Below are 22,391 nucleotides of genomic sequence, written 5' to 3' on the forward strand. Positions count from 1 at the left end.
GTAATATTTGGGAAGGGTGACAGCTCAGAGTCACCAAATAAATTGTGAGTATTTTTGGCTTCTAAACTAATAAGCAAATGGTATTACTCTTTATTAAAATACAAGTATGAATAAATAATATATAGTTCTACTGATATCATGAAGCTATCGTGTTGTTTTGCGTTTCTTCATACTCTTCTGTTATGTGCGCTCATGCACTGGAAGAGGTGTCATACAGATAAATAAAAAAAGATAATAATAAAGTTGTTCCCTGTGATATTCAGCATTGCCACTGCCATGAGAATACAGCTGAGACCACCAATTTTTCATAATATGATCAGATACCTGAACTTCAAGATGTGATCAAGACAAGCAAAGCAGCCAAAGTCAATCACACACAGAACTAGCGTACTGAGCAAGAAGTAACTATAAGGGGCAAAATGCCCTAGAGAGGCTGTGTCCAAACTCTCATGTTTCCTCAGATTCAAGTTTCAAGAAGAGTTTAGATGAACCACAGCTGGCATCACACCTCCTGGATCTGCTGCTGAAGTAACCCGACTCAACTGAACCTTCATTTTTTCTCTTTCAGATGTGTTAAAGAAAAAAAAAAAAATATATATATATATATATATATATATAAGGCTTCTTCTCAAACTGCACCTAAAGATTAGGATGCAAGAGTTTTAATATGCCTAGCATTAAGGAGTCTATCTCTGTATTTCCAAACCCCCCTTCTGCTTGGTTAGCAGTTGTAGAATATGCCTGATTAAACTATACTGAATACTAAGGACACTTATTGTATCAGGGAAATCCTAACACACTTTTCCCAGTCCTGCCTACAACATTTTATCCAGTCAATCCTTGCTGAGGATATTTCTGGGAGAAACCAGGAAACTGTAATTAACAAAACTCAGAGTAATGTTTGTTTGGAGGTCTGAATGGCAGAACCACACGATTGCAGGTGGGAATGGGCATTTCTGGGCTAATTAGAAAGGAAGAGATAGAAATCGATACCAATTTTTTTTTTTTTTTAACCCTTTGTTTTGAATTAACTATGATCACAAATGCAGAACAGTGTATCTGGTATGAGCACAGAGCTAACAAAGATCCCCAGTTTTCAGCTCCATCTATGAATAAGATCCTATGCTCCTGTACAACTTATTCAGTGCTCCCAACAGTAACATCCTATGGAAGAAAATAAAGCACATAATGCACTGCCTGTCTCTCATTATTAGGAACCGTGTTGTGCTTTACAATTCTTTCTCTTTATATACTGGGGAGAAGATTGTTCTCTTGTCTGTCCATACTTGCTGCTGATGAGAGCACTACCCAGACCAAAAAGAGAGGCAATACTTTAGTAGAGGGCAATCATGACTACAGAGGAAACTTGAAGTAATACAGCTTAGTCAGAACTGGTTTACTGTTTTAAAAGACTGTTTGGTACTTGCAGGGGAAAAAAGGGAATAGATGACATATAATATTTTAGTTTACTTCCAGTCCCAAACACAGTTTCAGTTTTTCATTTCTTATTTTCACTGATAGTGATAAGTGAGCCCTCATCTTCCATTCTCTTTGTGAACATTATTTTGTTTTCCCTGGCACAAGTTAGTGTTCTGCACTCCATAGAGAGGTTCTGAAACCCAGAGCAACCCTTTAATAAGTCATGGAAGAGTGGGATAGAATGGGTACTTGGCTTGCTCTTCAAGGGCCATGGTACATTAAATGGCTAATCTAAAGTTTGGAAAACTTCAATTACTTTACTTTCATGAGAATGAGCAGAACTCCTGAAACTACTTTACCCACAGAGAGGTTAGTCAAACTTGGAAGGGACTTCCTAAGTGTTCAACAGACTTATGTCCTTAAGGAATAAATGTTTCTGGTATCCAAGCATGGAAATTAGATCCATGAGCCAATAGGTCTAGTCTTACTTCTGTCAACATGTTCTGATTTTCCCTGACGTAGACAACAGAGATCCAACAGAATGCCATGGAATGGGTACATTTAGCAATACTTGGCACACACTTCATTAAAGGATTTAAAGAAGAAGGGAAAAAAAAAAAAAAAAAAAAGGGAAAAGGGACCATTCCTATCTTTAATAACCATTCTCAGGTCAAGTTAGGAAGAAAGCCAGTGGGAGGATAGTACAGTAAAATTCAAGGTAAAATAAAGTCTTTACATAACCACCAACTGTCTAATATTTGTTAAGCTGTAAATGCAGACACTATCAAGTGCTAGCTTGCCTTTAATAGTCTCATGATCTGTTTTCTTCTTCCCTGTTATCCTTTCTCCTTTTTTAGGATCCTACTGTCTTTCTCTCTGCCATGCTTATGAATAGTTTTCAATCTAGGAATCCAGTGAATTCCCCATCCACTGAAGTAAAGCATCTTTGAAACACTTAAAGGAGGCTTTTAAAGTATACCCATCTCCCTTTTCATCAGGTCAGTCTGAGTATAGAATAATAGTGAAGTTTACCTCTTAAACATAAGGCATATGACCACCTAGGAAAATAGAAACAAAATACTTTTCCATTTAAAATTTGTTACATAACCTGTACAAACACAGAGAAAGGAAAGCGACAGCTGAAGTTGAAGAAGCACCTTTGCACAGGGCCTGGATCAAATCTGTATGCATTAGAAGCAGTGGGAGTAATAATGGATATCAGAGCTTCACATGTGTTCAGGCATCACTGAACGCTGCTACAGTACTTCAAGACAAACAGGAAGAGTTTAAAATTAATGACTGACAAAATATTTGAAGAGAAAGAGCTTCTCCTCCCACCAAAACACCAATCAGTATAAGATCACTGGGCTAATGGCCAGAAAACCATGTGTTCCCATTAAACCTTCTCTAACAATATCCTTCCTCTACACCTACTGGCACAACTAGACATTAACCACTGAGTTTAACCCTCTGTAGAGCAGCAGATGTTTTGATGAGGCTAATTTCAAGAATTCTCAAGAATTCTCAAGAATTATTTCAGTGTTTATTGTCCTGGCATTAAGCACTCAGCACAAGAATCGACTGAGAAAATTATGCTGTCCAATAATGTGAATATAATTTGTGCATGGCAGAAGTAAAGAGGTTCAGGGCAATTTCAGTCCCAAGAGTGTAAGAACATCATTCTTGGGGATGTAACACTCATGCTTTTTACATGTTGTTTGTTAAGGGAAGGTAATAACCTTAAAAAGAATAGCTCAACAGAACACTCTAAAAAACCACAGTTTAATTACTCTTTCATCAGCCTTGAGAACTGGATGTGAGCAGTTGACCTGAATGGAGATAGACATGGACATTCCCACCAAATAGCAGTATCTGGACATTAACACATATACTAAAAATGTTATTTTCCATCATAACTTTACATTCTGTTCTTTGATCTTCTATGTGTTAAGTTCTGACTACTTTTTATTTATTGTTCTCTTTACTTCTCTGACTTCAGTTTCACTCTGCAAGAGTCTAAAGAGTTTGTAAGGAGGATTAGTGCTTTTACCAAAACACTTCTGCTCCTGTTGCATCTTTCTTTACATGGGACAGTTCAGAAGAACTACCTCAAACTGAAGTGAAGAATAAAGATTTTAGGATAGATTTGTAAAATGTGTACTGGGAAGTCAAGAAATAGTTTTAGACTATCTTTTATCAATACCCCTGAGAGAAATTACACTCTCAGGAGTTCAGAGGAGACATCTTCCAATGAGTTAACAGCTTGCCAAGAAGTGAAAATAAAGGATAGTAATAAAAGACATGTTTTCACCATAGAAGGAAACATTTAGTGAAACCTCTGTTTGCATATATGCAATTCAAAATAGTCACAAATCATCTGAAAAAGAGAATAACAGGTAGCTGGCAATGTCTGCAGGAGGTATTGAGTTACCCACAGCAGCACAAATGAAAGTTTACACAATTAAAGTGTAAAGCTACAAAAGAATCTTGTGAGACTGAGTAATTCTGTATTGACTGCTGCCAATAAGGGGCAATTCATCTACATGATGGTTGTGTTTTCTCTCATTTTATGTATTCAGGTAATCTGAACCACACTGTGCTATCCTTCTAGAAAAGAGCAACATAACATCACACAAGAGCAATCAAAATGGCATATAATTCTACTCATGGTAAAATTAAGGCCTGATTCAAAGTAACCACAATTTAGAGGCAAAATCCAAATAAGTGTTTAATGGTGTTAGTGTTCAACTGAAGAACTATTTGAGAAACAGCTCCATAAGTTTATTTTGTAAGTTATAAGAAATCCTGTATTACGTCCTGATTTTTTTTTCTTTTTTTTGTTTTTCCCCCCCTTTTTTTGTTATACACAAAGGATTAAATTATTTACTTGCAAATTATCCTTTCAGGTCAGTACAGAGTTTGCTGGACAACTTAGGTTTACACCTATTAGTTCAATGATCATTATCTTCAAACTTCAGATCAGTAAGTAGATTGTACTGATAAGAGAAAATTAATTTGTTTTGACTGCAATGATCTTTCAGAACCAAACCTTATGTTGGTCTGCACCTTCACAGACTCTTTAACTTATCTTCATTATTCCTGTTCTTCCTATTTTCTACACCCCAGTTCTGATTGACCGATCCCAGACTAACTCTGTCTTCCATGCATTTTCTGCTGTTGCATAGAATATCTCAGAAACACCTCCTGTATCTTTTGTTTTAAACTCCTTCTCAGCCTTGACCATTAGCTGTCTGAGGACATCTGTTTCAAATCAGATATTGTTAGCTTCAGCCAAATCTCCCTCTTGTATTTCTCTTAAAATGCCTACTATGATTCAGCTTTTCACTAAGGGAACAAATTCAGTACTTGCCACCTTTGGAGAACTTCCTATTATGCAGTGGCAATAGACATGTCCATATTTCATTGCAATGAGTTCTCACAAGTGAAATGAGTTAACTGATTTACATTTATTGGTCCAAATCATTAACTTCTCTTAAATCTTTCAACTAGATCTGTTTTAGAAACGTGTTATTATATGTCAGTGCTACTATATCCTTTCCTTAATTCAGCTGAATTAATTTTCCCCAAGTTTGCTTCCATTCAGAGTAATTAGGTGAATTGAAATAATTTTAATTGGTGATTCTGCCCCTCTTCTCTGCTCTCATGAGACCCACCTGCAGTATTGTTATCTACTTCTTGGGTCCCCAACACAAGAGGGACTTCAAGTTGCTGGAGCTGGTCCAGAGGAGGGCCATGAAGGTTATCTGAGTGCTGGAGCACCTCCCCAATGAGAACAGGCTGAGGGAGTTGGGGCTTTTCAGCCTGCAGAAGAGAAGGCTACAAGGGAGACCTTATAGCAGCCTTCCAGTACCTGAAGAGGCCTACAGGAAAGCTGGGGAGGGACTTTTTATATGTGCATGTAGCAACAGGATGATTTTTGAAGTAACTCTGTTGGTCAAAAGAGTTGATAAAATTCTCTTTTCTTCTCCAGCTGATGTCTAAATTTTCCAAGCACAAGTTTTTCAGTGGATTTTTGGAAAGAGTCCTTTTTCTAAAGTATTATATTAAAGCTCATGGCTAAATTCTGGCCTGCACATTTCCTTGGCATGACTATTTGAGCCTGACTTTTCTATAATCAATGAAAATATCTAGCAAGCCTGCATATAATAATGGTTGGAAGCAGTGCTGGCATCATTCTGTAGCTAATATATATCCATCTGGGCACAGTCACTCCTGGGGGTCTTGAAAGTCATGTAGGAAGACTAAACTCCAAGCCAATTAAGATGAACTTTTCTTTAAAACTTCAGGAGATAATGTAGCAAGCTCTTAAAATCAGCAGGAGCTAGAAGTCTAACTGCTCATGATGTTTTAGAAAGTCTATCCCCCAAAAACATAAGCAGCAGCTAATAATTTAGTAATTCTATCAAAACAAGCAATTAAATGTGTCTTGCATGATTTGTTCTCTATAAAAATCGTGCTGTTTGTTTACTCAAACTCCTATTACCCTCTAGATTTTACAGATTTCATCTCTGGGTATTTATTCAATTACTTTATAAGGAATTGAAATCTAATTCATGAGCTACTCAAAGTGACACCTAATCTTTTCTTACAGTCAGTCTGTCAAATGAAGAGGTGATCAGTCAGAGTAAGACAGACTATTCTTGCCAACACATACTACTATGTTTAGAAAGTAGAAAGTAAGTGCACTAAAGTTCAGTGAAACTGTATGTTTGTATGAAGCCTATCCATGCAACCAACTGTATGGAATCTGCCTTAGGAAAGAGGTTTGACTCAATTTTCTCTTGAGGTCCCTTCCAACTTCTGCAATTTGATGACTCTGTGATTCATGCTATAAAGACAATCTATTTGTTTACAGATGTCTGTCATGTTGATATGACATTCCTCTCTGGGCTTAATTGAAGAGCTAGGTAATTTTCTGTGGAATTTCTGGTATGTTTTCAAGTGTCTCTCTAGGCTATACCATTAGGGTCACTCTAGGGGTCTTCTGACACCTGTAAGGTGGCACTGCATGTTGTCATCAATATTTATGCCACAGTTTGAGAGCAGCACAGTGGAATTAGCCAGAGATTCTTAAAGAATGTGTGGTGACATTAGCAGTTCCCTGATCAGATTCCTGCAATGCAGTTCATGAAAATGACACATAACAAAATTCAGAAAAAGTAGCATTTTGGATGGATGCTGGGAGCATTAAAAAGATATTTCTGAATTTCTTCAACTCCTACTGCAGGTATCTGCCTGATCTCCGCACATAGAAGAGTTTATGACACATTTATGACACCTAGCCTACAACCCTCTCCTCTACTTACATTCCTAAGTTGTCCCTTTGAGTAGAGGTTACTGCTTCATCCTTTCCCTTCAAAAGATGGATGGAAGATGGAGTACTGTTAACAAAATTGCATTTTTGTGAACTGAAGTTCAGAGTTCAACACAAGTTTCGTGTTGGAGGTCAAACCCCTAGTTTCCACCTCCCAGGAAAACACTACATTCATCAGCAATGAATGAGGTTCCTACAGAGGAAGTCTCCATCCTATCTATCAAAGATGCCAAGTTTTACAAAAAAGAAATGAAAGAAGCTTCAGCACAAAGGATGGGAAATTTACTTCTAAGTAATCTGGTGCTTTATGTCTAGCAGGAATCCCTGTGGTGAGGAAAGGACAACAGGAATGGGAATTAACTTTATGAATTGCCTATTTGGATTTTGGACTTGAATGTTGTCTAAACTGTATTTTAGCCACTGCAGTATTTATGTGGACCCAAGATTTTGCAATCCTGTGATGTATCCCTGACTACTAGACTGGCTGTCAGAGAGAGCATTTCATGATAGCTCAGACCACTTAGAGAATAGCAGCAAGGACTAGAAGCAATTTGTTATTATCCAGCCATTTCAATTTTGTGACAGTTGGGGTCTATTGGCTTCTGCTCAGAAAGCAAGATAAATCTGAGGCCTCTGCAGGTGTGACAGTATTTTCAGTCATGATGGATAAACAGAAATAATAATTTAAGAACAAAGGTGTAAAGATGACAATACAACAGCACAGAAGACTGTATAAGCTGTAGGCTATGAGTATACTGAAGACTGAGAAAACCTGGTTAAAAGCAAACGCTAACATTTAATTTTATGTGTTTTAAAGCCATGTTATTAAAAAACATTTAAGTTTATGTAACTTTGAACACTAGTAGCTTCAACTTGTGACACTTAAATATTCTCAACTAAAAAAAAGAGCATAAAATATGGATTTGTAAAACCACAAAGTTTTGCACTGGATCAGTCATGATGCTGCAATTTATGTAAATTGACCAGTAATAAGTATTTGGTCATAAGTTGGAAATCTAGCTAATTATCACAGAATCACAGAATTATCAAGATTGGAAAAGACCTAGAAGATCATGCAGTCCAACCATCACCAATACTTCCCAGCAAAATCATATCCCTCAACACAGCATCCAAACATTTCTTGAACACCCCCATGGTTGGCTACTCCACCACTTCCCTGGTCAGTGCATTCAAGTGCCTGACCACCCTTTCTGAGAAGTAATATTTCCTAATGTCCTATGTACAAACTGGAATGAAAACAGCGTATCACCATGTAGCTGCAGTGATATTGTAGATTACCACTGTTAAACAAGGCCAAAATTTCCAATTTCCATGTCAAAAAAAAACATTTCAAGATAGTAAAATAATCAGATATAAATTAACATACATGTCAAGATTGGTTTTCATAAAAAGAGCATTTAATAAGCTCCCTTTTCAGAAAGTTTACTACTTAACATTGGTTAGGCATGTGTAAGACTCCAATAAGTATGCAATCTTCTAAACTGCTGTGAAATGACAAACCTAATTCAAATTCTTTAATTATCAGTGGTGATAAACTAGAGGACATCCTTCTACTTTCATTCCAAAATCAATTTTGCCATTGATTTCACAGAAATGAAAGGAGATACAAGGTCCTACTATTAAGAGGAATAAAGAGATTGTGAATAATCTTAGAAGAGCTCCACAATACCATATCAGCCACAGTGTACAAAAATAAACAGAAAATAAAAACATTTTTTGTTTTAGAAGGTGCTGTTTTGCAATAGAATTGTTATTTCAGAAAATTAGTTGCAATTTGAATTTTGAGAAAGAAAGCAGAAAAAAATCCTTGTTTAAATCAACCTTTAAATCTTCTAAAGCACTATTTATACATATCTACAAGGGGAGAAACTGCATAACTGATTAGATTATATTCAAGTAGAATAAGTCTACATACAAATCTAGAAATCTGGTAAATCTATATCTGACAAGTAAAAATTGTATTACTTCTGTTAAGAATTGATAAGGTAAACACTAAGATTTTATTAGCAAATCAGTTCTTTCTCTATTATAAACAAAACAAAACAAACAAACAAACAAAAAACAAGAAAATGTTACTCATATGAGGAGTCAGATATTCTGGTTTTAGGATTTTTGCTAGCCAAGAAGAGAATGAGGAACCAAACTGCCTTGTTATGCCAGTGCAGATTTAGATTTACTCTAACATATCTGACAACAGAAGTTTGTGCCATTTATCTTTTATTTGAATGAGTTCTTATCTCTCAGAAGTAACTGTCCATCCATAACCTCAAGCATAAGAAGCCTCTAATCTGCTGATTGCAAGAAAGATATTCCATGGGAAATATCACTGTACTTGATGAGTTACCACACCTTACCTCTAAGTATCAACTGCAGACCTCTATCAACTGCAGAGCTGTAAATACCAGTTGCGATTTTTCTTCTATCTGCTACGACCACTCTAGAATTTTATGATCCATTTAAATAGAGTGAGTCTGCTAATGTCAAATGTGACATAAATGGGCTCCTTAGAATGCCTGGACTGAGCTTAGAATGAAAAGCTCTATCTACCATGCAGACCTGCAACAGATTGGGATGCATCAAGGGGCAAAACTGATGTAGATCACAAACTCACCTGTCATTCTAACTGAGACTCATCTTTAAATAGTGGCTTTTTCTGTGTCATGCTTTGTTCTATCATACATAGATGTGGCCAGCACAGGGTGGCAGTGGAGATTAGAAGAAGAGTGACTGAATCTTTCCCAAGTTTGAGTAATGTATGACATGATAGTGTTTCCAGTAACAGAAAATGACTAAATTTGGTCTTCCGAAGCTTATTCTCTGTGCTGCAGTGCAGTGTTGCTGTTCTGCTACTGTCATGACATTTAAATCCTACTGCTGGCTATCCAGTGCTAGAAATCACTGCTCTCCCCACTAGAAAGGTTTGTCTGGTTCTTCATTCCATGTTGTCAAACAGTTTTAAGATAGTAAATGGTTGTCCAAATATGAACATCGCTCAAAATAATTCAAGGCTCATCCTTCAGTCAGGAAATCCCAGACTGGTAGTGTCAGTGATGGGAATACCACCACTGATTGATTGACAATTGGCACAGCAAATAAGGAATGGCACTGAACACCAGCAGGTTTAGATTAGCTGGGGATGAGGGTTGTATCTATGTAGCAGAGATCCACACAGTTGGGGTAAGCTCAGGTGCTAGGGGCATGGAGGAGGTACTGAAATGTCTATACAAATATATATATATCTCCTATGCATTTGTGGGAGGAAGATCTTCAGCCTTTCTCTTGTTTTGCTTTTTCTTTAATTATAGCACAGTGAATTTTAGATGCTTCCACCATACATTAAAAACAACTGAAAGCAATACAGAACACTTTGCCTCTAAATGTAGCTGCCCCTGGAAGATGGCTCTCAGCATCGACAGTGACAGCAGAGCAGATTGCGGATCTGACAGCTCCTACACACCTCAGTTGTCCTGTTGCTCTACAGCTTGAACTCAGCTCCTAAGTAGGAGGTAAATAACCAAAGAAAGAGATAGGCCAGGTTGCCCAAACAACCTATCAAAATCTTTTCTTGAAGTTACTCAATTTTCTATGATCGTAAATATGCGTAAACTGCCTCTTCCCTTTCCACAAATGAATAACATCCTGTTCTGTCACTCTATTCTTTTTTACAGAGCCCCAAGGTTGTTCCAAGAGCTGAGCAGTGAAATTTTTTACGAAGACATGGCATCACATCTGGGCTAACAATTCAATCATGGGTTAATTTTCTTGAGTGCAACACTTGTTCCAAAAATGGCATATTTGACTGTCCGCTCTATGTAGCAGTTACATTCATAGAACCATAGAATCATAGGATCAAATTACTCTATAAATAATACTGGTGTATTGCATCAGAATCATAGACTGGTTTGAGATGGAAGGGATCGCAAAGGTCATGTAGTTCCAGCTCCTGCCATGGGTTGCCAACAATTGGATCAGGCACTAGGTCAGGTTGCCCACTGCCCTATCCAACCTGGCCTTCAATACCTTCTTCAGTTCTAAAATTGAGACAATAGCTTTCCTCAAATTCTTGTCACAGGCCTTATGACAACAGATTAATATCCTAAGATGCCCAGACACTAAGGAAATACCTTTCAGTACCTTGTTTTTCTTTTGTTGTTTTTTTTTTTTTTTTTTGGCTTTTTTTTTTTGTTGTTTTTTTGTTTTTTTGTTGTTTTTTTGTTTTTTTGTTTTAATAAATAAATAAAGGGCCTACGTTGGCTCAGATGAGTAGGTGAGTAGGTACAGTTGGAATGATTGATAGGATGTGTCAGAATTCATAGTCAACATTAAACATTTCAAACAAATATTTGTCCCTGTGACTTCACATAAGATGAAAAAAAGGCAGAGGCCCAAACGAAAAAGCTCTGAGGCACACAGATGTATACACAAGCTTCATTTAGACTGCAAGAGCCATCAACAAACAAGACTGAGCTAAAACCTTTGATTTTTTGGCAATGCTCAAGTCCCAGAAGGGACGACACAACCCCCGTCTGCTTGCATGGATAACTGGCGTTCTAATTTGCAAAGCCCTGAAAGCACAGGGTATTCAGACCTAAAATTCATAGCCTTCCTGTACCACAGAGCAGTTTATTAATTATATGGTTCACAGACAGTTTCCCATTTATATTTTTTTTGCTTCCCTAGAGCACCCAAAACAAACAAACAAAGCAAACAAATCCTAATCAGCATGACTGTTCCCAACTGGAAAATATATATATGTAAAAGCCCCAAATAACAGAGATATGAGCATTCCATCAGCCCTTTCAGAATTTTTTAATGTTCAGTTCTTTGGAAATGCCTGTGCAATGCCCCCATGACATATAGGATCAGCCCCAGGGCAGGATTCCTATGCTCATTTGTCATGGCACATGAACGATACCAACAGAGCTGAAGGGATGTCCCCCAGGCACAACAGAGGAGACATTCAGAACTTTGGGCAAATAAATCTTCCGAGAACTAAGTGAACTAAGAGAACTAAGTGGCTATACACAGCCATTTATGTGATAATGAGAGACCTTTAGTTTTCTATATCCCCGTAAATGTGCATGGCATTACAGGACATGTACTGAATGAAAAAGAAGACTTGCAATTTAAAGGTACAAATGAAAATGAACTAAAACATGTGCTCTGCTATGGTTCAATAGAACTTTTTTCAATGGTATTAAGGAAAAAGGTTCTAGATATAATACAGGTTTACATCAAATGCAGAGTAGCTGCATGTCTTTGGTTTATGATCCAAACCTGTATTTGTTTGCATTTTGATCAGAAGTCAGTAGCAGCTTCACACATCTACAAAGGAATATCTTATATTCTGACACCAGAGTACCCTAGGAGGAATGTTTCACAATGAGCTGTTGGTCAACAGTTTGCCAACACTGAGAAATCTTCTTACAGGATATACCCGACACCTATACTAGAGGCTGTCATCTAGATCACCTTTATCATTAATCGAAGGAACAAGCTCTTCAAAAGCCCAGATCACACTTTAAAAAATAGTCTAAAGATGAACTGCATCTTAGAAGTGTTTATAGCTCCTCACTGATACAGACCTGGAGAGATTAATTTCATTTCCACCATCACGATGAACCAAGCAGAGCATCACTCTACCCTTTGTCTTCTACACAACCTTCTATACGTTTTAAGAGTACCAGGCACAGTGAAGTGCCTTGCTAAGGTGCAGTTTCCTGCTAACACTGTAGAAAGAGTTACTGACCTGGAGGCACAGTCTTAATGCTCCGCTTGAACCACCCTTTGGTTGAGAACATTCACCACTTAAGTGGGGACTAGAAATACTTGGAGAAATGCCATTCATCATGTTTGTGGATTATTACAGGATGTAAATAAAGTGTGGAGCTAACTTTATGTATAGGTCCATAAACTCAGAATACTTGAATCGCTTGTGTTTGACCTTGGCATGGAATTTTCTGTGCCAGAAAAGCATAGCTTAGGGGTATCAGCACTCCTGGGAGATAGCCCTTAAGCTATGTATGTGTTTACAGAAAAACTATACTCCAGTCATGCCTTGCATCAGGGAATAAAAAATAATAAACACCATAGAAGTTGGGTGCACACGCTGTTTTTAAACTTCAGTGAAGCTGCCAGAACATTACTTTAAATTGGGCCCTGAAACAGAAATTTAAAATCTTGTCCAGAAAGATTTATTTATATATGTATATATATAGTCTCATAAACTTCACAAGCTGCAGAAATTTTAGGTAGCTAATTCTTCAATAAAAATTTACCCTTAAATAGTTGTTGTCATAAAGATCAATACTGAGTTTCAGCTTAAAGAAAAACTGAAATTATAGATTTATTTTGTTTTCAGTTATGCACTGCTGCATTTGGGTGACTGGGTGTGCTGTGACAACATCCTGGTGCCTCTCATAAAATAAATATAGCAATAAAGACAGCAAATATCCAATACATAATGTGTGCTTAATGAGATTACTCATTGTAAATAAGTCATGTGAAATGTTTCCTGATGGTGAAGTCAAGCAACTAAGTGGGTCAATCTACAGATAATGGATTTGTACAACTTAATGTGTATCATCTGAATTTTAAGACTGAATTGTCACCTTATCCAAATAATTTCTGAGCTTGTTCTGCAATTGAGAAACTCCCCCTCTCCAGGTGCCACTGTGGTCACATTAACTAAACTTGAGGAAGGACAACATGGGTCATAAGCATTTACATGTAATTGTCAAAGTGTCATTACATTTTTTTTAATCTTCTTTCTCTTTTTTTTCCTCAGTCCTTGCTGAAATAGAGAACCAAGTAGCTCCTTTTGCCCTGTTTCTCTCAAATTTTGCTCCTGAGCCAGTCACTTCTGTTAACACATGCACTGCTATAGTCTGCCTCTGTCTGCCCAAGCATGAAGGATTTGCTGCCCTGCTGGGATGTGCTGTGCTTTACTGCTAATCCAACACTACCTCACTTCAGCTGAACCTTTCCCCGCTGAATCCATAAATCTGATTACTGGAGAAATGTCCCAGCTCTTCCCCAGCTCTATCATAGAGAAGACTGAGAAGGGGAGAGGGAATGCAAATGAGAAAAAAATCATCAGAGGGCTGAGCAAGGGGAAGAGGGATTTAAGCGGCTAGTTTAAAACCAGATTTAGTAGCTGGCAACTGACGACAGAAATTCAGTAGTGCAGGATACAGACAGCCTCTTTAAATGGTGAAGAGGTGGACAGGAAAGTGCCTCCAGCACTGGACAAGTAGGGGTACAGGAGTGAAAATGATGAAGAGCTGCAGGAATACCATGACCCAGCAGAAACATACATGGGATTGCTTTAATACCTCCTGAATTTTAGCACTTAGAATTTTCCATTACCATCAGTGCAAAGGTGAAAGACACAAGAACAGCACATTGTATTAATAGCTCAGTTTCCAAATATTTCACATATTAGACAAAAAAAAAAAAAAAAAAAAAAGCAAAAAAAAAAAAACATTTCCCACCACCCAGACTGTCTACAGAATTTATTAGCCAACAGTGTTTTAATAGAAAAAGACTTAAAGCTCGGGTAGAGTGAAAGAGACCCTGCAAAAGGCACTTTCTGGAGTACAGAGCTATTTACATGTTTTATAGAGCACATCCACACAGGAGAGGAAGGGACACAGTTCACAACGTAAAGTCTCAGGAGAGCAGTGAGTCTGGCCAAACAGAGTCATTTATTTGTTTTGTGTTTAAAGAGAGCAAGACTGATTTCAGAAACGATTCTTCCAGGCTCAGAGCCTTAAAACAAAACAGAATTTGTGTGTTTCAATATGTTCCCACTTGGCTCCACTGTACAAGAGTCAGAACATTCTTTACATAAAGCACAACCACCAGAACACCTTCCAAAAGTACAGATTTCTTTATAATAACTTCTGTGAAGAAGAAAACCCTCGATTAGTTTAAACCAGAAATGTTTACGAGCTAACTTCCAGATCAAGCTAAAATCAGATACTGTGTAGGTCTAGAGTGCATTCTTGTCCCTCCAGTGTTCCCAGTAAACTGGGAAAAGTTAAAGCCAAAGTAACTTTGACATTTGTTCACTGATTTATCCCATGTAAACAGAACCATAATATCTTACATATGTATGCAGGGCTCAAGAAGAAGTAACTTTTACTCTCCTTGTGAGAGCAGAAAGACATCAGGCTCAGCTGACAAGCAGGCTGGCAGCCAAAATGTGCACTATATTCCCACGGTATAGCACCTACATAAAGCTACAGCCTATGGATTTGGACACCTCACTACAAGAGAAACACTGAGGCTCTGGAGAGGGTCCAAAGATGTTCAACAAAGCAGTGAAGGGTCTGGAGCACAAGTCTTATGGGGAGTGAGTGAGGGAACTAGGATTGTTCTGTCTGGAGAGACCTGGTCACTCTCTACTACTCACTGAACAGAGATTGTAGAGTGGTGGAGTTGGCCTTTTCTCCCAGGTAACAGCAATAGGACAAGAGCGAATGGCCTTCAGTTGCACCAAGGGAGATTCAGGTTGCATAGTAAGAAAATGTTCTTCTCCAAAAGAGTAGTGAAGTATTGAAACAGGCTGCCCAGGGAGGTGGTGGGGTCATCATCTGTGAAGGTGTTCAATAAATGTTGAGGTGAGACATTGAGTGACATGGTTTGGTGGGCATGGAGGGGATGTTTTGACAGTTGGACTTGATGATCCTAGTGGTCTTTTACAGCCTTAATGATTTGATGATTCTTTGATCGTATGAGCTATGGTTGTGTGAACAGCTGTGAAGATCTTCGTACAGACTCCACTGTTCTCAAAGTCCACATTTACTTCTGAACACTGAGGGGCCAGATGGCAGTGAACTAGAAATCTTTTGTGCCCCAGATAAACTTTACCACTCCTTTCTGCTGTTTCTTAGTAGCAGAAGATGTCCCAAAAGGGTGGAAAGGGATTAAGATGATGGACCAAGAGCTCTGTAGTGTGAAAAAAGCAGAGAATCTATTAATGCTGCACAGAGAATGTGTTGAATGCTGACCTCAAAAAATGCTATTAACCCCAAATATTTCTGCAACACAGATGCAGTTTGTGGTAGTTCATTATCTCTGCATAATAGATCTAGCAAGCAAGAAATCCTAGCAAGAGGAAAGTTTAGTATGCCAACAGCAAAGCAGTGAAGCTCCTTTTGGAGTATCTTATAATCAAACACTACAAATCCTTTGGAAGACATGACTAAAAAGTGTAAGTGCAGACAAAGGCACCCTTAGGTAATTCCCTTGATTAAAACTCTCAGACTTAAAATGAATCTAATTAAGGACATTGTGAAGGCATAGAAAGTCAGTGTTCACTTATGCCCTCTTTTGCAGATGGTGAGTTGCCAAACAGAACTGAGAATCTTAATTGCAAGAATCATCAGTAAATTCAAAAAAGACAGTAAATTAGGGACTTCAAAAGCGTCAGACTGTTACACAACTGCTAGTTCTCCTGGTTCTTGCACTAGATGGCAAAGGCAATCCCAGGAGAGGACATAGTACTTTATATAAAGACTGCTGAAAAAGGTGAGAAAAATCTCTCCCAGACTCATGAATTCCAGCATGATGCAGCCAGGGAAATGGGTGAAAGAGGATGCTTACCCTGTTTACCATTTTGCTTTACAGTCATTCTTTCACACCGTTTACTACACTGCTCTTGAAAGATATACAAACACACACTATGGTTGTTGCACGGAGTTGTCACAGCTGGCTTACAAATAAATGCTTATAAATGCCTAATTCAAAGAAGTAGGCAGAAAAAATCTGGTTAGCTGCACTGGAAATGGCTTAATAGGAAATCAAGGAATAAATAAATAGATTTAAAAAAAAAAGAATAAAACAATAAAAAAAGAGCCATCACAGGAGCTGTCTTGTGAACTTATTTGTGGGGTATTTCTGAGCTCCTTAACTCCGTTCAACATTCAAATACAGATGGAAGCAACCTTCAAACAGGCAATTATTTCATGAACACACGCTGTACTCTATATTTCCAGAAAACAGTAACCAAGTGAACGGTTGAACTGCATTCTAATAGTAAGCTTTTGTGTTCTGTTTTTCTTTTCCCCACTGTAACTGTTTAAAAATAACACTGCTTGTAGAGTTATTCTATGTTAGATCACTTCTGTTGCTAACAAAGACAACAAAGCATGATCCTCAATTTACCAATTCTATTGTCAATATGCAAGATAACAGGTCTATAGAAATTACCCATGCATGCACATGTCTGGTGTAACACAATAAGCGAAGACTAATCAATCTAAATCCTTTCATTTTTGATGGTTTAAGAAAGAAATATTCTAAAAAGAATACCCAGTTGGGAAGAAAAATTATTTTACTTATGAAAGTTTTTAAAGTTACTGTTCAAAAAGTCAGTTCTTTATGTTAATGGAAATCACTGAGTGCAACTGCTTCTGACCTAATTACTTTTACTATCAAATATTTCCATTTCAGAGAGCACCACACTGCTATACTTGTGCTCATATTCCTCTCTATACAAACAAAATAACAATCAGGCCACATCATAAAGTCAATCCAAATTTTATGAGAATGTAAACAAGTAATTAAGAATTAGAAGTTAGTTACTGGGCTAGATTCTCAGATGGAAAACATCTGTTTAGCTGAATGGTTCAATAAATATGTTTATGTGGGTCTAGTTCCATAGATAGATTAACAATGATATCATTAATTTTAACATAATTTGATGACAACCAAAAATACAGGTTTTATAGTCACTTTCAAGATCAGCAGGAGACCAAGGGAGGACAAAAACTGGAATCTGTTTCTCATTCATCTGTTCATAAATGGTGACAAGTTGATAGCTGAGGACCAACATCAATCTGTGGTTTAGAGCCAAAGAAAATGTCACCTAAACCCTGCCAACTCCTCAGCTGAGATAAATCACCATAGTTCTATTAGTCAGTCCTCTAACTTCCAGCATCCAAGGATTTGGCTCTATATACAATGTATATTCAGACAAGATGTAAATCAGTGCAGAGTCAACTTGACCACAGTTACTTTTTTCTTTTCAAATATTACTGTGTCCTTGATAGTTAAAGCAAATCTCACTAAAGCCATCTAATTGGCAGCATTTAAACAGGACATTTCCACTCCAGTAAAGTTCTCTTACTGCCCATCATCTCAAAAGTTGCCTTCACTGGACTAATTTTCTCACTTATTAGTCCATGAAGCACATAGGATCACTAGTTTTTCTTTCATGAAAAAGTGGAAAAGAAGCATCTCCCAGTCAGTCAGTAAGTGGTGCTATAAATGTCATTTGTTCCTGGCAGTCCCAGCAGGAGCGTATGGATTAATTCCCACAAACCATGCCTATGACAGGCATCCTTGTCATCACACTCAGCTGGAGCACAGTTAGTTAGAGCAAGTGGCAGGAACTCCACATTCCATTTGATTTGGATTCTACCAACAACCATGCTTGCCACACCACACTTGCCACTGATCCCCATGCTCCACATGGAATGAATTAAATTTCTGAAGAGGGCGAACTTCTGAAGAAGCCCTGCTAAGACCATACCCAACATTTCAACAGCTTGGGCTTCCCACAGAGTTTGGTTTGGTCTTAGGACTTGCTTCTGTTCTTTCTCAAGCACTGAGTCTCGAAATTTTACCTGGCAGCACTGCTCCAAACACAGAGACTTACCATTCAGACTCTCAAAGCTTTGCATTAAAAGGCTCAGACTTACGGTAGAGTGCTGAATGGGTATCCAGGCAGGTGTTTCGACTGAGCATTTGTGGGATGGGCATCTGCCATGGCTCTGCTGCAAACAAGTGAAAATGGCATTACACACAACACAGTACGTGCTGCAATCACTAGGCACAATGGGCTCCATTCCAAATGGAGCATTTAGGAGTTTACTAGGACCCCTTAAGCCTGACAAATTCATTTTTCTATCACCATACAAGATCTGCAGCTCATAGAACCAATCTTTCCCCATCACTTTTTCAATGAAGTTCTCAGTTAGGTGGGTGAATGCAGTCTTCATCCAACCTGAACCCCAAGCAGCTGCCATCTGGTTTCCTTCCACAACAGAGCAATCAGGGAACAACAGCAGAGCTTTAGGGAGAAGGTAAAAATCAGCTTTTTTCCCCCCATTTCATAATGGGCTGCATTTTTGCATCATGTCCGATTTGAACTGCAGCCGGAACCACCCCAGGGCTATTTCCCAGGAGGAGTAAATCTATTCTGAATTATCAAGGGGTGTTTCTTTGCTGAGTAGTACCCACAGGTTGCTCCCCAAATTGAACATGGAAAAAGAGCAAGACTCCTGCAGTTCCCCGAAACTGTGTAAAACTGAAAGAGTGAGGGGTTAACTTTTAGTCTAATATTCCACATGGCAGTGCAAGATGCTACCATCCAGCTTTCAGGCTGATCTTCCTGTAATTTCCCTTGCATTTGCAGTGATTCAATTACATTTTAGCAAAGGTCTGGAGCCCATCAGAACAAATTGCAATAGTGGGTTGGGTCAGAGTCCCTGAAGAAAAGTTCAGAATATATTCTGCTGTCTGCCACCATTGCTCTCAGCATTTCACATATATGTCAAACTATTATTTATCTGCTAGAATTGGAGGACCCCCTTAATTATGTGTGTTCCTGAAGCTGAATAACATGTAAAAAATGAACAAACAAACAAAATAACCAGCCTTTTGTTTTATTCTCATTTAAGACAGGTATATTGCAAGAAGCTACAATATACAATACACCTTTCCTCATGCTGAGAGCAAAGGAGGGTGACCTCTGAGAACAAAACAGATGAGGCTTCATGCTACTTTCCATTCACAGCCTGATTTGAGAACATTAACTAACAAGCCTGTTTCTGCTTTCTCCCTTATCACCAAAAAGCAAACATTTCTAAAGCACTGCAGTGCTAAACACTTTTATAAGGAGAAAAAAAAAAGTAGGAAAAGCTGTGCTTAGCAATTTCAGATTTGTATTCCCCAAACATTAAAAACCTTCTATGTTTCCACTTAGACACCTTTAAGGAATATTCAACAATGCATGGTTAGTAAGCAGGAAGCATTATACACTGAGATGAAAGTTAAGAAAGCCTTTTTAAAGAGATTGGAAAAAGTCATTGGTATCGTGGCAGGAATATGTTATCTCCTGCAAGGAAGGGATGAATGCTACACCAAACCAAGGCTATCAAAATGACAAAACTATAAATAAACTTTGATCAAAAGGCTGGATAAAATATTTCCTACTATTATATTTCTTTCGTTAACAAACAGTCTAATCTAAGTCCAAATAAAGGCAAGAAAATTGATAACCTGCTTTGGACAGGACGTACGTTTTTGATTGAAACCTTAAGTCTCAAAAACTCACGTAACTATATATAGCAGTGTCCAGAGATTCCTGAAAAGTATGTTCTTAAAGAGGATATGTCTGCAAAATAAAAGGTCCAGATCTTGTAGAAGGAGGAACACTCTATATATACTCCTTACTTTGAGATTCACACCAAAAATTGTCCCAGAGCCCAGAATCAGAAGGCAAATGCTATGCATTCCAAGGCCAGAGAAACAGAGATAATGGGAACTGCTCACAGGCAGCAGCTTTCCAGATATCCCACATTTACAGCTGAAGGGCCAGGTTGAATATGAAGTTTAAAGAATTTTCTTTAAAATTCATATTTGATTTCATATTTGAGTGGTCAATACTTTTTGCATTTTCATTAAAAACAATGCTTTTCATACCTTTCATATCTCCCTCCTCACTCTGATGAAACAGTTCTAAGCAACAGTCCCATATCAGGTGTTAATAAAGCTCTCTGCATAAAAGTACTCAATTTCATGTTTTGTTTTGTTTTGTTTTGTTTTGTTTTGTTTTTTTAAATAAACCACAAATTCCAACATGTTGTGTTATAGACACCAACTTTGAAACAAGTTACCGACAAAGTCAGCAATACATAAAGCATTCTGGAAGCATGGGAAATGCAAGAATAGGGATAAATAAATTGGGAATTATTTGCAGGTTTTAAGAGGAACTAACTCAAATTGATTATGACTGTTAATATTTTCACCAGTTCAGGAATTTGGTTAGTATAAGGACTATAAACTCTGGTCTACCAAAGCAAAAAATCCAAAAAGTGATGGAAATCCATTACTTGAAATCACTTCTTTATCCAGTCTTCAAAGGACAACAGAGTGACCTGTTGCTCACATTTCGCCTTTACTCATATTTATATGCATGAGCTTCATCACAACTTCATGCAATCAAAGCTTTCAAAATAGGCAATAAGATCATCAGCTTGTGACATTTTTGTATAAAGAAACCTTGGAACAGAAAAGATTAAATCCATTATCCTTGCTGAATTCTGTATTTGTGATAGCTTTAAAATCTTGATAAATTACTTAGCAATAATACAGTCAGGAAGCAATGAAGGGATGACCAACATCTGATAGAGAAGCTAACCTCCTTACTTCACTGGAGGCACTGTTATATGTAATTACCAATCCAATATGTTTATCAGAAATTCAGAGTCACATAGGTAACAAGACAGAAAGAACAAATATCAGAAGGCAAAAGGAAGACTTCAAGGCCTTCAGACACTTTGAGCCAAACGACTACTTCCCAGCTAGCAGCCTTAAGAAAGCTTCTTTCCTATATACTTTACTCAGTCAGATGTTGAAATAGCTGACTGTAATTGTTCTGTTTACAAACACTGTTATGATGTAGAATCATAGAATCATAGAAGAGCTTTTGTTGGAAGGGATCTCTAAGGATCGGTTTGTTCTAATCTCAGTGCCCTGGGCAGGACTGACAATCACTAAATCAGGTATGTACATTTTGCATATTTTTCCTCATGGAAATACAGAATCAGAATGGGTAAAGCTGAGAGTTCTGTGGCACTGCAAAGCAGAGGTTGTTGGTTGCAGAGGCTGTTGGTCACAGAGATGCAGTTGCACATCAGCAAGCTCTGGTGAAAGTATCAAGGATAAATTCCTCTTTTGAGGTGGGTGATCAACCACACTGATTGCAGGAGGTGTTTGAGGGACTCTGAGAGCACATACGTATAGATTACTGCCATTTTCTCATGGACAAGTGGAGATGGACAGAAGAAAGAATGACTATTTAGGAACAGTTTATCTGCTATAGATTTCTTTAGGTCTCACTGAATTGCAGCACTCTTTAAGATCTGACTTAAATTTCTTCTCAGGGAAGATACTGGTGATTAGAGTCAAAAGGAGTCACAGGCAAGATTCCCTTTGTATCCACAAAAACAGCCAAGAATATGATTTGCAAATTGCACACAAGTCCTTGACTGAGGTCTCCAAGAACAAAAGAGTTCTCTGAAGCCAAACCCAATGGAAGATATTCATCTACTCTTACACAGCCTGACAAATTATCTTCTCTGATGCAAAGAATTCTCTGGGGAAATGAAAATCATAGAACTAAAATATAATCATACACAAGGCAATACCTCTGACCTACTGATTCGCTCATAAATAACCATTTCTTTCTCCTTGACTGCACACATCCTCTCATTTTTCAGAACTCTTGTATCAGGTGAATGGAGGCAGAAGGAAATTTGCATGGTACAAGCAAACAGATTAAAAACACAGAAGAAATGCATGATTATGTAGAGGATGTGTGCCA

At 37.9% G+C, this 22,391-nt stretch overlaps 1 protein-coding gene across 19 annotated transcripts in view; it reads right to left on the reverse strand.

The window, feature by feature from the left end:
* The window catches only part of DLG2 (discs large MAGUK scaffold protein 2), a 981,657-nt gene that overhangs the window by 801,236 nt on the left and 158,030 nt on the right, over nucleotides 1-22,391 (reverse strand). For 6 of the 19 annotated variants that reach the window (XM_072326876.1, XM_072326874.1, XM_072326872.1 and 3 more), the window contains one exon: nucleotides 18,484-18,558. The exons of 11 other annotated variants lie outside the window; for them this stretch is intronic. In XM_072326876.1, coding sequence (XP_072182977.1) covers nucleotides 18,484-18,558 — 75 coding nt within the window. The remainder of the gene's footprint in view (nucleotides 1-18,483; nucleotides 18,559-22,391) is intronic. 2 more of the 19 variants (XM_072326887.1, XM_072326894.1) reach the window with 1 other exon arrangement.

Source organism: Excalfactoria chinensis, chromosome 1 (genome assembly GCF_039878825.1).
Source record: "Excalfactoria chinensis isolate bCotChi1 chromosome 1, bCotChi1.hap2, whole genome shotgun sequence".
Lineage (NCBI taxonomy): Eukaryota > Metazoa > Chordata > Aves > Galliformes > Phasianidae > Excalfactoria > Excalfactoria chinensis.